The following is an 18,265-nucleotide window of genomic DNA, read 5'->3' as shown; positions in this document are numbered from 1 at the left end:
AAATGAAATGATTTCATTAACATTTAAATATAATACTTAAGTGGTATGCTTTAGAGTTTGCTATCAATAAATTAAAAACATCTAGTTCTAGATAGATTTACAGAATTTTAAAGTGTGATAGAGCCATGCTTCGGCACGAATGGGCCGGCTCGACCGGAGTGATACTACGGCCTCACAAAAAACCGACGTGAAACAACGAGTGTCCATGGATACTTGAAACACCAGAGGCGTTACAAGTGCGTTGCCGGCCTTTTGGGGGTTAAGCATTTAAGGGGTAATTGGGCCTCTGGTAACCTCACTCACACAACGAAAGCGTTGTTTCACGTCGGTTTTCTGTGTAATAAGGAGTAACATATTAGATCAGATAGAACATATTAGTCTGACACTCCCTCTCGCCTCGCCCAAGGTGGGAGAAGTCATTGGATGATTTTCCCCCTTCCAAAAAAAAGGCTTCACAGCATAGGCCGGAGCAGGGGCCGTACTATGATTTATGAACTCTTATTTCCAATCAGTTTTCGCCGTAAATGAACGCTAATAAAGATTTCTGCTTGACTTTTAACTGGCTGTTTGGCGTACACGCGTACAGGTCTAATTAAAGGAATCGGTGCTGGGTCTTCTAAGGTTGGTTTTAGTGAGGTAGCAATCCCACACTCTCTAGTCTTTCTCCCCGAAAAGACAGAGAGGCACTTTTTGAAGGATTCCCCCCATCATCAATTAAAGGTTATCCAATAACTTTATTATTTTAATCTCTCTTAATATAATTATGTACTTAGGTGCATATAAGGATTAAAAACAAAAAACTGCAATATCAGTAAAGATAAATAAATAATGACTCGTATCGCGGACTTTGGAATCAGGACACAGATTTATTCAAGGAAAACTTATCTCTATACAAAAATGATGAAAGTTTTAAAAATAAAATCGTTAATCTTTAGCCTTTATCTTTAAATAGATATCTTTAAATACATACAAAGGTAGGTACATAATATTATTATGTAAGTTCAGAGGGCTTACTCTTGAATTCAATTCCGATCGATCGACATTGATATTGTGAAATTTCGTACTCTTGAGTTGGAACACTAGCTTCCATTGCTCCGGAGTTGCGGACTACCTAGCCGGTTTACTGGAACTTCGGGTCGACAAGCAGGAGTAGGAACGGGGTGGTTTTTAGTCAGTATGAGTCTGATACTCCCTCTCGCCTCGCCCAGGGCGGGAGAAGTCACTGGACGATATTCCCCCTCAAAAAAAGCGTCCACTGCATCCGTATTGTTTGGATATTGAATGAACTAAATGGTATTGAATTTGACTTTATATTCCGTACTATAAATGCTATTTTAACAGTTACGATTGAGGTTTTTTAACAGCTACGATTGAGGTTTTATAGTTTGACATTGAGTAATTATTGAGAATTTATTGGATTGAAATTTTATTGGCTTTGGCATTGGCTTCAGAATAAGCGTCAGACCCGTGGGGGTAGCAGACTCACATATGCATGCGTCACCACCTGTATCTACTCTTCCCGCGGGATTAAAGTACTGCACCTTTAATCGAAACAGGGTAGCAGCGATTCCGGATAAATCTGAACCAATGTCAAAACTATACAACCTCATGTCTGTCAAACCTTCATAGACATATAGAGGAGCCCCATACTCAAGTAGACCGTCACAAACTATTGATGGTTGATGGATTTTTTTCTCTCTAAACCACCAAAAGCTTTGACAAGGTCACACTATATACATATAAGGTCGTACACTATCAACCACAAGAACAATATTTTTTGCAACTTTTAAAAACAAACTTCAAAAAATGACATCAAAGTAAACATAGATATAAAACGTAGATAAATAAAGTATCGATGTTCTATCGATAAAAACGTCAGCTCTATGTCGATAACTCGATACGTCACCGGTTTAGAGCGGTGCCCGTGGAACGTGTTCCGAAACTGGTATTTGAGTGTGGCAACACATGTGAGTGTGACAGTCTCCTGTAATAACTAGTCAAGGTTTTAGGTGATATACCTATTATGTAGTTTTTTTTTGTATTTTTATTACTTTTTTGGCTATTTTGCACTTTTTGGTAAAGTTGATGGATATAAGTTTTCAAACGGACATGGTCACTAACATTATCATTGGAACTTAAGAAACTCATAGACATAAATAAACATGGTAAATATCCCGTCTCAAGTTCTAATGATAATAATAAGTTGATGGAGTACAAAATATTTTTTTAGCAGAAACTCCTTATTCTCAAAAATCCATGTCTTAATCCAAACATTTTGGATTGAAATGATATCTTATATTACCTAATTTCGGTAACCTATACTTATTAGATCGTCGCAGGAGTAGGAACGGGGTGGTTTTTAGTCAGTAAGAGTCTTACACTTCCTCTCGCCTCGCCTAAGGCGGGAGAAGTCATTGGATTATTTAAATTCCCCCACGAAAAAGACTCCGCGTTGCTGCGTAAGAATTTTCAAACAACAGCGAAATTATCAACACGCCGTGCTTCTATGAATTTGGAAATTAGCTAATAAATATATTGACAATGACTTTGACACAAAATGTGTTATGAAAAATTATTAAAAAGTCCTTGAACTTTGTACGAATACGAATATTTTAAGCATTGGTAAATAAGAAATTTATCTTTGAGCGTACATTGATATTCAAGTACAAGTAAAAATGATAAGAGTGTTTGTTTGTTTGTTTGTTTGAAGGTAATTGTAAGCTAAAAACATTTGTCACTTCCTAGGCTATTCCGTAACAGTCAAATTGAACTTTCGAAATGAGCTCGATCGCATTCACGCCCGTCTTTGGTCTTTTAGCTAGTTAAAACTTACTGCGTGACGTAACACCTAAACCAAACCCTTACTTGTATTGCTAAGAGTCACTTAGAGGTTAATGAAAAACAGAATGTGGTTAAAGGTCACATATATTAGCTTAGGGGTTTTTAAAAATTAAGGATTATGTTGATGAAAACTGGCATTAGGTACCGACCGATATCCATCAATTATTAAATCTCTTGAGCAATGCTTCAAGAGGTAGGCAGAAGTGCACATTACGGCACTTAATACCCAAAATAAATTCAGAAATAATCGATAAGTGTATCGAATCAAGTCGATTCTGGTACTTTCAGTGTTACCATTTTTAAATAAATACAGTTACAACTGCATAACAAACAGGTTATTTAAACGAAGGGCGAACATGTGGACCAAGTCAGGTTAACTTCCTTACAACGGAGTAAAGGAAAACCGTCTTTATCACAATCACATAAGGTTTTAAATAAATACATGGTCGTGCTTTCAAAATTATAGCTCTTATGACAATGGCCATAAGGTCGCTGTCAGTTTGATTTAAGCTTTGCACATTTTTGATCTTTAAATACTGATCGATTTTTGACAAGACATGTAGGGCAGCTTTTCTTCAAAGGGGTCTTGTCAATTCTGATGAAGTTGTTTATTCTTATTACGGGTTTTTACTTTTTTTATGGTATAAGCCGGTAAACGGGCAGACGGATCACCTGAAAGTAAGCAATCGCCGCCGCCCATGGACACTCGAAACACCAGAAGCGTTACAAGTGCGTTGCTGGCCTTTTGGGGTTAGGAATTTAAGGTTTTTGGGGAATCGGGGATTGGGAAGAGGGGTAATTAGGTCTCCAGTAACTTCACTCATAAGCATAACTTCTTTAGTTTTGGAGTTGGCACGGACGTCTTAACCAGATTTGGTTGATTGTCAGATTTTGTGCAGTTTATACCATATCCTTGCTTTTAGACCTATTGCCATATATTTTAAACGTTGAGTTTCTAACTAGGTATAAGTAACGATAGTCGATTACTAACCAGTCTCAATAACCTATTGATCGATAGCTACTATACATATAATTCTTATATTATAAGCTCCATGTCAAAATTCTGCCTTTATTAGCCATTCCCAAAAGACTGACCATCTCATCTCGAAAGAGAGAGACTTTCCTGCAGCCATACAAGTTGTAACAAAACGAGATTGCCGGAGATCAACGCACTCTAAATGTCTTACATTTCAATCTCAGTGTCAATGATTCCTTTTAATTATTCACATAAAATATACATATTATAAAACATAGGTGACGTAACTTAGATTCGCTATTTTTGGTGTTATATTGGCAACTAATAAGTTGTAGTTGTTCTAAGTTATTGATTCCAATTCTATCTATTGAAATGTATGGTTTTAATATTAAGTATAGGTACTGAATGGTGTATCTTCCTTCTTTTTCTTTTTTTGGTGTCGCTATGGTCAATAGTCATGTGGTGGAAGTTGAGTAGAACTAGGGAATGCAATCTTCGAACAAGGTTAATCTCGCCAAAAATGTCACTGTTATCGAGCGGAGCGATTCCGCTCGTGTTTTGAGGTGGGGTCCGAGTGTTCTGGAGTGCCACAGTAGGTTTCGAACCCGCACTATCATGCATGAGAAGCGAGCGTCTTAAACCTCCGGGCCACCACGACTAAATATGAAACTACTTACAGCTCAGAAACATTTAATTATTTTGACTATTCACTACTTTAAGTATTTACTAGTTAATACATAAATACATCTACTTATTATTTACATAAGCCCTGCCTACTGTCATGAGCTTGAAGTGAAAATTTACGTTGTCGCGGAGAGATCCGGCTTTTCGTACGTATTTGTACGTGATTGGGGCCGTAGGCGAACCAAGTAGGCATATTTATTTAATTGGAGGTACACTTTCTGGGTAAAGCAAAAAAAAATATTGTAGAAATTATTATAACTTGCGTTTTTTCATATAAAATTAATCCTTAACTAGGTTTTCGCTTGCAGCTCCGTCCACGTAAAAAGATTTCTCTTGATTAGATTTAAATCCTGTGAGAATAAATAAATATTACTTTGATGCTGGATGGTCTGACTAAATGAAATTTGACATGTAGATAGATTTAGGTAGTTTGAAATTACACACATTCAAAACTTCTGCTAAATCTAAAAGATACAATGCTGAAACCGTATCAAAATCGGTTTAGCTAAACGCGAGATAACATACATAAACATAATTATACATATACAGGACCTCCTTTTTTGAAGTCGGTTAAAAAACATGAAAGATTATAGAGTTTAAATTTATAAATTTGTCATTTTATGAGAAACAAACATATATGTTTGTTTCTCAATTCTCAACAACTGGACGGTCAACGGATTTAGATGAAACCTGATGAATTGGAGAGAGGAGATGAATTACCTAATAACAACAAACTCTTAATAAAAATATACATATAATATACCAGCAGATATGTATGTACGTACGTTGCAACACATTCACGGAAGTGCAACAGTATTTACCTCTCACGACAGGTAGTGTAACCTGTTCCTAACAGTACATTCCGGAGTTCGATGCCCGGCCACTCTTGTCACTCAGCACCGAAAACCACTAAACCAATTAGTGACTACTGGCTTTTAAAGATTTAGCTCTTAATTTTAAGATTTTAGCGTTCATTTTGTAGGTAACTGTTACGTTAGTTATGGGTTTATTTATCGGTTTTGGAATATTTTGAGTTCACGTTTTATCTTTGTTTAATTTTACTTATGCGATGCATTTATGTAGGTATTTGATTGGAAAATGCTGTTACAATTAATTATGATGTTCATTTACTTTACAGTTTTTTTATTAATTATACTGTGTACATTTTTAATATAGATTAGCAGCTTTCAAATATATTTTAATTCTTATACCTACTTGAAACATCATATTCTTTAAACATAAACCTACGCAATTCCTGCTTGACAACAGCGTTTACCCAATTATCTTTGACCAGCTTCTTCCGCGCGGTTTCACCCACTCTGCTCGGCTCCTATTGGTCATAGAGTGATATTTTACTTCTACTTATACGCCTTCCTCGATAAATTAACTATTCAACACAAAAAAAATTATTAAAATCGCACCAATAGTTGCGGAGATGAGCGCGTTCAGTCAAACAAATAAAGAAACTCGTCAGCTTGATATTATTGGTATAGAAAAAGCAACTTTAATTCTATTCATCTAAGATTAATTTTTGTTTGTCTACGTTTCAGTTCGATGAGTTCGTGAGATCGCTACAAGTGGACCCTCACTCACCTCTCTTCAGGCTAGTGACAGACGGACAACCACCTTTGAGGTAAGTTTACTAACATACATTTTAAACCTAATTTCCTTAACCGTAAGGTTTATTTTCCACTACTGCCTTGGTAGTTGGCCGAGTGGTTGCAAGTGCGACTGCCAGGGTAAAGGGTCTCGGGTTTGATTCCCGGGTCAGGCGAAGCAATGCAACATAAGGACCTCTGAAGACCTCGTTGAAAATAACAATGATGAATGAATGTCATCCTATAAGCGTACAAACAAATTCATTTTTCAATATCTATAGAAACACAAAAGTTTTACTAAAAATATCCTTTAAAAAATTTAAATTAGGTACCTAATAATCTAAAAAATCCTCTATGCATATGCTTAAAACTTTCATACATAGTTATAACAAATATATATGTATATTAAGCAATAGAGCTGAGACTAGGTCAAGTCGGGTACCAAGAAAAAACTACAATGGCCCAAACCCGATGCCAATCTATGCACATCCGGTAAACATGACAACTGTTCTGTGTGCTGTTTCCATTGCACACTGTCATCCGTCACGATATTGGAAAAACAATTAATGCTATATGGGTTTTTAAGGTAAAGAGTAATATTTTATACTTATTTTTGTATGGTGGAGTCACCTGATGGTCAGCAATCGCCGCCGTCCATGGACACCCGAAGCACCAAAGGCGTTACAAGTGCGTTGCCGGCCTTTTGAGGATTTAAGGGTTGTTGGGGATTGGGAAGATTGGAAAAGGGGGTAATTAGTCCTCCGAAACCTCACTAACAACAAAACTCAACCGTTGTTTCACGTCGGTTTTCTATGAGGCCGTGGTATCATGGTAAAAAAAAAACAACAACCTCACTGACTACTTTCTTACAAACACAAAATTCATTATAACGTATCGTCCAACAATGCACACAAGCGCAAAGCATTCATCCGTTCCGTAATGTCGTTTACCTAAACACGCCAGTAAAATGGATGCCAGATCAAAGGTGACACTCGACACGCCATCAGCATAATTTTACCTCGATTATAATCTGTGATGACAATCGTCAGTGTCAGCGTCATTGTAGAGGTTGCATAGAAATAATGACATTAGGCTGACTTTTTACTGATCTGCATTGATTTCGATCGTTTGAGGAGTTTTTCTATAGATTTCTAATGTTTCTTTGAATGGGTGGGATAAGGGATCTTTTTCGAAATGGAATAACTAGTAGATAGTGTTTTGTTAAAAGGTCTTGGTGAACTGTTGATCTCTAGCTAGTTTGAATTTCTTTTTTGTGTAAATCGTGTGGTAATTGTGATGTTATTGTTCATTTTTACGTTAAGATTGGAATCGTGGAAGAAAAGTATTATTTGTGATGGATACTACTTATCTTGATTTTTGAACGTACGATAGAATTAACGAGTCCAGGCTGTCCAGGTTTGTGTTCGATAAACTTCCTCTAGATGGGTACAAAAAAGATACCATAATATCCTTTTTTGAATTGTAAAAATCATCAGATGGTTTCTCCCTCCTAGGTTGAGATGAGAGGAAATGTCAAATTGAACTAAAAGCCACTCCGTTCATACTCATACTTCGAGCCTCGGCTCGGTAAACCGTTAATTTGTCCGCAGCTCTAAAAGCCATAATTATTATAAGAACAAAGTACTTACTTCTCTGTCTTCTTTATTTTCCAGACAATGTCTCCACCCGGAAGCGTGCAGCAAGGACCTCACACTGCCGACGTATTACGCGCGTTTCCACGACATCCGCAAGGAATACGTACGCGCGTATACGCTGCGTGCCGTCAACGGTGCGCGCGCGGTGCCGCCGCCGCCGCCGCCGCCCGACCACCCCGGCTCACTGTTAGATATGCTCAACTGTATCCTTTTTCAAAGAAATTATTGTATTCTATAGCCTATACGTAAAAAGAAATACCTATAGATAGACTATAGGTATTTTTTATGATATAGGGTGGTAAGAAGCTGATGTACCACACCTGATAGTAAGCAACTAAGCAATTGGCACCACTTTCTGTATTCCGTGGCACCGCCCATGTATACCCGTAACACCAGGGCAACAAGTGAACTCTCTTGTTGCCAGTTTTTTGGGGGTTAAGGAAGATTAAAGATTTAGGTATGAGTAGATTAATGAGGAGGGAATTGGGCTTCTCCGATAACCTCACTCACACAGTAAAATGCAACGCAATCGTGTATTCACGTCGTTTTTCTGTCATGTCGTGGAATCAATCAGGCCGAGTCGAAACAACCCGATTTGATTTGTCAATCCGTAATAATATGTTTTTCATAACTTTTTATCAGAGTCTGTCATGTTAAAGAATATACAGATTAGGAAAAAAATCAGCCTGCTAATCATCGATATTTATCTCGTCAAGTAACTGTAGGAACAAGTATTATCCTTGACGTTGACAAATTAGAGGTGATGCGCTACAAACTATAATTATAACTATCCTATAATTATTACAATCTCATAATTAAAGCTGACACAATAGCAATAGGCTCGGTTTAAAATAATAATAGTACCTATACCTATTTTTAACTGCAATTTGTAGTTATTATCTGAGTTGCTAAAAATAAAATAGTAGGCGCCCACTGCGTTTTTATTTTAATATTAATTATTGGTAGGTTTTAATTATTTTTGTATTTTGTTATATGTACTAATTTTTCGCATTTACTTATTAATTTATTTAGCCCTTCATGCACATACATCCGTCAAAGTTGGGCTTAATGCCGTAGTCATTTTCTACCAATCAACCCTTTACATATTGTACCATTCTTGCTAGACATTTTCCTACTTTATTGGTAAATTTAGTTAAACATGTGTGCATTTTTGTAGATAGTTAACGAATTAAGCAAGCTTAGTAGTTTTAAACATTTTATACGTGTAACCATATTCTTTTAAACAATAATACTTTAACAACAAATGTACAGATTTAGGAATAAGTCCGTACAGCGGAGACAACTTCTACGCTGCCGAAGTGAAAGACATGGCCAGCATTATTCAGAGGATAATCACTGATGGTAAGCATATTTCTTGCTTTTAGTTAATTTAACTTAATGTAAAGAAATTATAAATTATTTAGTTATAAAGTATCGTAAAAGAAACAAATTCTAAACTTAATCCCAGAGAAGAAAAAGAATGGGTTGGATATATTATGAATGGATGCAATGGATTTAATAAAGAGAAATATACTATTATTTACATCTTAAAATACTTTAAAAAATAAAAATGTAAGTATTATGATTGCTAATTATTTATTATCTATTTTCCAGGTTTCCGGTTAGAGTTGCCCGAGACTGTCGATTTAGTTTTAGAAACTGGTATTTGGTAAGTCTCACTTTAAATTATTATTTATTTTCCAATTTTTCAAATTTTTCCTATTTAAGTTTATACTCGTATACCAATTTTTTCATAGTGCCTTTAGAAAAACTCACGGCATAATGTTGCAAATAGATAACTTGTGATATGACTTTTCTGTCAGGCGCTTGCAATTACAAAATCTCATAACCGCAGCGACTATAAATAAAGAATAATACTTATATGGCCGTGTTTATATATTAGACGATACAACTGACAGTATTTAAAAAAAACGGTGCTATTTTTACTAACATTAGCTCAAAGTTTATAACAAAATCGTCGCAACATCCTATGTCCGAGTATCTCGATCGTGATGCCAGTAGGTAGGTACCTACCCTTAGTACGAGTTTCCTTTACATTTAAAGTAATCGAAACAAAAAGCGCGTTCAACACTCTGATTGGTTGGTTTATTCGAGCCAGCAAATCAGACCGCCAATAGCTCTCTTCTGTCGATTATTTTAAACGTAAAGCAAACTCATACTAAGTGTACAGAATATAAGATATAAAGTTCACTTGTTATCAGTTCTCCTTTCGTCCTCCAAACTGGTTGATACGCGGCAGATATTGTAATAATATTATTATATCATATTATCATGCGTGCACTGGGGACCGACTGCTCGCTTCTCTATCGATAATGCTGCGATTCCGACCTATCCAATCTTGAAGGTCGAATGTTCAACCTTGTAAAATTAAATTAAAAGAACTGTGAATGTGTAAAAGGTAAAGGGCACTCTATTACCTGTGTTATAGAATCTCTTTTTGAATGGGCGATTCAGAACTAATGTGTGAAGGTACTCTATTACCTGTGTCCTAGAGTCTTATTTAGAGTGGGCGATTGATATCTGACAGAGATGGTAGAGGGTGTTGCATTAAATTTAAATCTGTGTCCTACTCCTGCGCTTCGACCCGAAGCCCTGATAATCCGCTAAGCAATCCGCAACTCCGAGATAGGAGAAGGCTGATACATAATAATAAAAAAAGAAGACATATTGTATCGACCACAAGTCGTTTGGGATTTAGAACCGACAAGAAGAAGAAATTACACTAGGCAACAAAAAAAATATTTTTTTTTTTACAGAGATCTGATTGTGTGATTCGGAAAGGCCATGGTATAGAGAACTTAGAACAGTAAATAAAACATCTCAGTCACGTATAGCTTTTAAGAGAAATTTATTTTTAGTTTTAACAATTTTTTGTTATTATTTTAAAGTAAAATATTATTTAGACTTGAAAAATAAACTAGTTTTTGTTCTTTTGGCCTGCCTGTTATAAGAAGAGGTTGGTGTCTCTCTAATTAAAAACCAGCAGTAGTCTGCAAGCATTGCAGTGGTCCATTTTCCCTGATAACGCTTTTCCATTGAGGCAATTTCTTGGTGAAAGCGCTCATCGTGCTCATCACTCACTGCGCCTAGATTTTCTTTAAAAAAATTAAGGTGCGAATGCAGAAAATGTATTTTTAATGACATATTGCACCCCAGTTGTTTATAAGCATGTAACAATTGGTTTATAAGGCTTTCATATTGAGGCGATCGTTTATTTCCCAAAAAAATTCCGTGACTTGAACAAATCCATTGCATTTTTCCTTAGGTAAGTCTAAGTCTCTAAAAAGATCGTCAAGCTCAGATTGGCTGATCAAATGCGGTGCTTTAGATGTACTTGCCACTTGAATGTCTTCACATTCATCATCAGAACTAGAAGTGTTACTTGAGGATTCAACGTGACTTGGTGGGTTAGGTACTGGAAGATCTTCTGAATGTGGTATTGGTTTTGTTACGGAAGACACCTCTGCGTACTTTACTGTGTGCTTAGATTTCTTAGAAAATCCTTTGACATCTGTGAGACAAAAATAACAGTCACTTACATGATCCTTAGGTTCTCGCCAAATCATAGGTTGACCAAAAGGCATCTTAGTTGGTTTTCCATTAAACCAGTTTGTCAAATTCTTGTGGCATGAGAAGCAACACATGTGTGGCACCCAATATTTATCTTGGTTGCGAACGTCTAAACCAAAATATGCACGATAACACTTCGTAATTACTTAACGGTGTTATGGGTTTTTTTTTTACTCTTCGGTGAAAATAAAACAAAATAAATCCAGAGAATTAACACAAAAGCGAGACATGGCGAAAGAAATCAATGTATACTGACACTACAAAATATTATTGTGATCGTTACTAAGAAGAATTTAGAGCTAGCCTCCAAAACTAATAAAAAAAGTGATTTTTTACAAAAATGTTAAAATCTCCATTCCTATACGTGACTGAAATAAATTATTATTTTTCTGGTATTAGGTGTATGATTATCAATAAAATACGGTATGAATTTTCCCCGGGAAATTTTGAGTGTTGCCTAGTGTTATTAGACCCTAAAGGTAAGCGTTCATAGGCCCCGCATCGTACGCAGACAAACTGAAATGCGTTGCGTGCGGCAACGGATTTCAGTTTGTCTTGTATAGAAACTTATACAACTGCGTCCACTGATCCGTATCGTATGGATCGCATCATCGGCAATACCTACATGCGATGTCTACCAATGACGTCATACGGAATGCTGATGCCAAAAATCCGAGTGAAAGTGGTATCGGCAATCCGATTGCTGATACTCGCGTCGGCAATCCGATCGCTGTCGATACAGTGGACGCAGTCTGAAAAATTAATCCGTGCGTTGCGTACGATGCGGATCTGTGGACGCTTAGCTTAACACGGAAATAGACAAGAGGTCTACAGTTTAAAAAGTCATAAATCAATCCGATCGAATCCGGTTCGATATGGAACATAATTTAATTATGTTAACCCTCGTAAAGACGTGTTAACTTATACGCACGAGGTTATCGACGGACTTACTGCTAGATAAATGAAAGATCATACCGTTATGCAAAATTAAATCTTGGACTGAGACTTTGATCTGTCTTGGACCCAATGGAAATCTTGGCCCAAGCATATAGGTACTTTACCGGAGCTCCGGTTTAAAGTACCGGCGCTCCGGTTCAAAGCAGGAGAAGGAACGGTGTGGTTTTTAGTCAGTAAGAGTCTGACACTTCCTCTCGTCTCACCCAAGGTGGGAGAAGTCATTGGATGACCATCCCACTTCCAAAAAAAAAAAATTACGGGTGTAATCATCAGCCTTTTAGTGTCCTACTATAGGGAAAAAGGCCTCTTCTCACACAGAGAGAAGGTTTTAAGAAAGATATCAAGAGAATAAGAGTGCTTTTCCACCAGAGATATGCTATGTTACGTTGCTGTGACGCACATTTTCTTTTTAAGAAACGTTGCCGCACACTAGGATTTCCTCCTGTATCGTAGCTGCGTTTACAAACATACAAGTTCACATACACATGACACCCAGACCCGAAACAACAATTTGTGGATCACACAAAGAGTTGCTCCGTGCGGTAATTGATCTAGCTACACGTTGCACGGCAGCCAGTTGCTCAGCCACCGCGCCAACCGTGCAGTCAAACATTACAAGTGTAAAGTCCATTTTTAAAGAATTTCAATGATGTAACTTTCATGGTATGACATGTTTGTTCGTGTGTTTAGTACATTATCTACAGTAGCAACATTATCGACAAACACAGATAGATACATTTTAATCACAACTATCGCAATCACTTACTTTTCCTTATTCATTCTTGCTCAATCAACGATATAATTTGTGTTAGCTGCTGTTTATCTGATAATTCAACTACCTATATAGCTTTAGTAGTAAATAAATTGTTACATAGTACATTCAGATTTATATCTAATTTCTAATTGATAAATCGAATAAATACGTTTGTGCCTAATCTAGGTAGGTGCTCTGGATTTGTTGAGATTACCAATTTTTAATTGTTTTTCGTTTTTGTGAATGATTGCTCGCTAAAGGTACGCATCGTACGCATCGCACGCAACGGATTTTAGTTTGTCTTGTATAGAAACTCATACAACTGCGTCCACTGATCCGCATCATCGGCAATGCCTACATGCGATGCGTACTGATGACGTCATACGGAATGCGTACGATGCGTACGATGTGGGCCTGTACCATTTTAAGGACGCTTACCTTAAAAAATAAATTCATACCTACTAAGGTCTTTCGTGTTAAGATGTTCTTTCCCTTGAAAGAACTCATAAATTTTCAGTTCACTATTAAAATGCACCACAATTATAATTTCTATAATAACATACCATACGCCAACAGTTATTCTTTCCTTTTCCTACTTGTTATTTCATTCAATAATTCCTAGCGAATGACCTCATGGTTGGGCACATGGCACATACCTTCGATTCTTTGATCTCTTCTTAGAATAGGGAATGGATTAATTGTTTCAGCTAGTAAGGTCTATCTACATATACTATAGATAGGTAATATAAAAATGCATCGGTAAATGTGTTGCTAGGCGCAAATCTCGAGAAAACAGTAACAGATTTCGCTTTACGCTGATTGTATTTTTTTTTGTTGGGTGCGTTTACAAACATACAAGTTCACATACACATGCCACGCAGACCCGAAACAACCATTTGTCGATCACACAGATTTGCTTCGTGCGGGAATCGGACCCGTTGCCCAGTCACAGCGTCAACCGTGCAGTCGTTTTACAGATAAAGTTTCTATTAAGAAGCGCTTTGTTACATTACAAACCAATTTTTTTAATGATATAAGCCGGTAAACGACCAGACGGATCACCTGATGGTAAGCAATCGCCGCCCATGGACACTTGGAACACCAGAGGCGTTACCAGTGCGTTACCAGCATTTTGGGGATTACGATTTTAAGGGTTGTTGGTAAATCAGGGATTGATAAGGGGATTAATAGACCTCCGGTAACCTCACTAACACAATAAAACACAACGCAAGCGTTGTTTCACGTCGGTTTTCTGTGAGGCCGTGGTAGCACTCCGGTCGAGCCGGCCCATTCGAGCCGAAGCATGGCTCTCCCACACTTCTATATTTCGATATAATCTAGTCCGAGTACATAAAAACAGCGTATCAACAAAATTCGATGCACGTGCACCGTTTCCAGCGCAATGTTACCTGACTCTGAATTCGCTGTGTAAACTAAACATCATGCCTTGTACTACTGAACGCGTTTTGTGAACATTCGTCACTGTAGCCGCTTTCTCAGGTGGGAGCGATACATTGCTTGTTCAATCGATCTTTGTTGTTCGGTCGTAAAAGAGTTTCTGATGAATTAAATTTGTATCTGAAGGTTTGAGGTAGTTGGATCTTTTTCTCTTTCTTTGCAGTTCTAATCTCATTCCCAATATGTTCACAAGTGTCAAAGAGCTTTCAGACCACCACAGCAAATGGTAGGGCTGATGTCCGACCCGAAGCTGCGACTACCTACCGAATTACCAGGGCTCCAGAAGAGCAGGATTCCCGATTCACCAACAACTCTTTAAATTCCTAACCCCCAAAAGACCGGCAACGCACTTGTAACTCTTTTTGGTGTCCATGGGCGGCGACGATTGCTTACCATCAGGTGATCCGTCTGCTCGTTTACTGGCTTATACCAACAAGAAAAATAGGCCACTGTAGTATGCAACCAGAAACATCATGAATGGGGACTTTTAATAGGAACCATTTTCAATGTCATTTATTTCAAATCAAGGCACTTTTGGACGTCATCCGCGATCGTTTTTGAGCCCTTCTCTACAGAGCATTATACAATTAACAGGATACCTAAATCAATCCGTCATCAGACCTCAAAGTCCCCCCACAAACTATCAAAGCACGCTCTTATCAGCCCTAATGATCACGGTACTCCTGAATGAGACGCCTTATCTATTTGTTATTATAATCTTAGTACTTAGGCACTATTTATAGATGCCCTATCGTTGGACGCTAATCTTGAGGGTGCTAGGGTTTAAGGTGATGGCGATGATTAGTGTCCTGGATTTCAATATTGATGTAGACAAAAGATTTCTTCCAAGAAACCCTGAAATCATACCCAGGTCTGCCTAGCTTGTAGATTCTCCGGCTCCTTTGAATCTGCACCTAAAGGAGGCCTTCCTTTAGGTGCAGATTGCTAGGCCACTGGGGAGGTTTTAGTGAGGTCAAATTCCCACACTCTCTACTTTTCCCAAAAAAAGGCGCCTTGTGAAGTTTTCTCCATTTCAAAAAAGGTAATCCGGCAGGAGTAGGTATGGGGTGGTTTGTAGTTAGTAAGCTCAAACCTTCTCCGTGTGAGAAGAGACCTTTGGTTAGCAGTGGCCACTTATAGGCTGTTGATGTGATGTGCTCATTAACCATCCAGTCTTGGGCTCGTGGTTACCATCATCGTCATCATAATCGTCCAAGACATCTATTAATGAATATTAAAGGCTATTCCCAATGACTTCCAGTTCGGCTTTTATTATGTTCTATTCAAAATCAGTAGTCCAACGAATTACTTAATCTAATTTTGATACCTTTTGTATTTAGTTATTACAGTTTAATGTTTCTATCAAGGTCTGTTTATTTCTGAGTCTCAGATAGATAGATATAGGAAGTTTTATAACAATATGTTATCAACCTCACACTCATGCTACTGCTAGGAACAAAACATTTCTTATTTATTTCGTCATCTTATTCAATAAACCTCAAGAAAAAGATTTTTTCTAACTATAAGCCGATTATGAACTCATTTCATAGATATTCTATTATCTAACACAAACAAGCATTGGAATCGATCAAGAACAAAATAAGCTAGGAGAACAACAGTCAAGTTTCTTAGTACAGGGATCAACTCAGGCGCAAGTGAAGTGTCGCACGGCGTCACGTTAACGCATTCCGTCCCCGACCGCCGCGCGGGCTGGACGTCTCGACCGTGTACTGAACAAACAAAAACCGTCTTTATCTTGAAATTTTATGTTTTGAAACGCGTCACCGTTACCCGTGGTAGTGTAATAAAAAATAGCGATAAGCTGCAGCACAGGATTGTCAAGTGTTTGTTATATGATAAAGTGGTACGCTTTCGGGACTCTTGCGCCTTTATCGGTCTTCAGCAGCAACTTAAGATAACAAGGTGAGCGTTGATAGCTTTACAATAATTAGTTTGCTTCGCAAGTCATTCGTGTTCATACTTAGTTCCAGACTAATATTCGTCAGTGTAGCAACTCTAAGCAGCTCTATATGACTCCTGATACGGTTGAAAATATGTTTAAACGCTATAACCAAGAACTTCATCATTAATTCCATCGTCAAGTCTATTTCTTATAATTCTATTTGTTTACGTCTATAAACAACACATTTCTATGTATTCAGAAATGTTAAATGACAATAGATACAGCGAATAATAGAGCCATATATCTCTTATTATCAATGCCACAGAAATCATAATTGAATGTCAAGTTTTTGCAAGTGACCTCGAAAAGGTTAAATCGAGCACCTTTTCTTCTGCAAAAGTATTGACAGCAGCTTGTCAAGTTAACCTACGTTTTTAATAGATTATTAACTTTATTGTACAGTATTAAAGTTTAAATTTGAAAGACATGCTGTGGCATCTAATGTGCTGTCGCGAGCAATTTTTCTTCTGCAAAAGTATTGACAGCAGCTTGTCAAGTTAACCTATGTTTTTAATAGATTATTAACTTTATTGTACAGCATTAAAGTTTAAATTTGATGGACAGATTGTGGCATCTAATGTGCTGTCGCGAGCACCTTTTCTTCTGCATAAGTATTGACAGCAGCGTGTCAAGTTAACCTTAAGTTTTTAATAGATTATTATTAACTTTATTGTACCGCATTAAAGTTTAAATTTGAAAGATAGATTGTGGCATCTGATGTGCTGTCGTCTGTCCAATAGTATCTGACTTATAAATCTATGCTTTCTTCTTCTAAAGTTTTGTGACCTCTGCAAGGTTAAGACAGAATATAATGTTACCGGCTCCAATCCAGACAATATACCATACTGATTCATTCTCAGCGTGATAGATAGCCTTATAACCTTACCCAGAAATTGGTCTGTCAAACGCAAAAAATGTATTTCTAATCTGTCTCTCTCTACTAAGACATACATACATAACTTCATGCCTGTCTTCCATTGGGGTAGGTAGAGACAACGGACCGCCAATTGCTACGATTCTTACATACCTCTTTCGCTTTTTCTCTACGATTCTTACATACCTCTCTACTAAGAAACTTCCCCAAATCTGTGTTGATTCTGCAAAGTATTTTTTCTGGCGAAAACGTGCGATATCCACTTACTAACACCTCTCCATAAGGGATCCAGTATCTAAAGGACCACTTCATAGAAAGTTCTATAGATAGCAGAAGTAAACAGCTTGATTTTACATCTCCAGATCTTCTTTCCAAGTTAATATCAGATATCACGGTTATTATTACGTCATCATCAGCCTCTAGACGCCTACTGCATAAAAGCTTCCTTGCATTCACCAGCCACCTGTCAAGATCTCCTATTAGTTTTGCTTTCACTGTTGGACATTTTTCAATAACACTATAGCTTCTGTCAGCGGTTTCACCCGCGTTCCTATGGAATAAAAAGTATCCTATGTGTTATTCCAGAACATAATCTACCCCTGTTCCAAATTTCATCCTGATCCCTTCAGCCGTTTTGACGTTATTGAGTAACAAACACATTAACTCAGAAACTTTCGCGTTTAGAATATTAGTAAGACTACTTTAGCTCAATGAGCTCTATACTTCTAACTTAAACCTTCATCTCTTTCTCTATTGCTTTGAGAGCATCTTACACTCATCATCGTCTATTGTAAAGCTAGGGTCTCCTCTACATAAGGGCTTGCCATAATATTCACCACTCCTAGAGGAGTTGCAGCCTGCCACTAATTTATGTCAAACTCTTAGGTAGAGAGTTTGACATAAATCAGTGGCAG

General features: G+C 37.4%; 1 protein-coding gene across 2 annotated transcripts in view; it reads left to right on the top strand.

The window, feature by feature from the left end:
• Nucleotides 1-18,265, top strand: part of LOC118277059 (RNA-binding protein fusilli) — a 105,659-nt gene that overhangs the window by 53,469 nt on the left and 33,925 nt on the right. For both annotated transcript variants that reach the window (XM_035595718.2, XM_035595717.2), the window contains exons 3-6: nucleotides 6,052-6,134; nucleotides 7,773-7,957; nucleotides 9,027-9,116; nucleotides 9,369-9,423. In XM_035595718.2, the coding sequence (XP_035451611.1) occupies nucleotides 6,052-6,134; nucleotides 7,773-7,957; nucleotides 9,027-9,116; nucleotides 9,369-9,423 (413 nt within the window). The remainder of the gene's footprint in view (nucleotides 1-6,051; nucleotides 6,135-7,772; nucleotides 7,958-9,026; nucleotides 9,117-9,368; nucleotides 9,424-18,265) is intronic.

Source organism: Spodoptera frugiperda, chromosome 10 (assembly GCF_023101765.2).
Source record: "Spodoptera frugiperda isolate SF20-4 chromosome 10, AGI-APGP_CSIRO_Sfru_2.0, whole genome shotgun sequence".
Classification (NCBI taxonomy): Eukaryota; Metazoa; Arthropoda; class Insecta; order Lepidoptera; family Noctuidae; genus Spodoptera; species Spodoptera frugiperda.
This window is presented reverse-complemented; position numbering and strand designations above follow the sequence as displayed.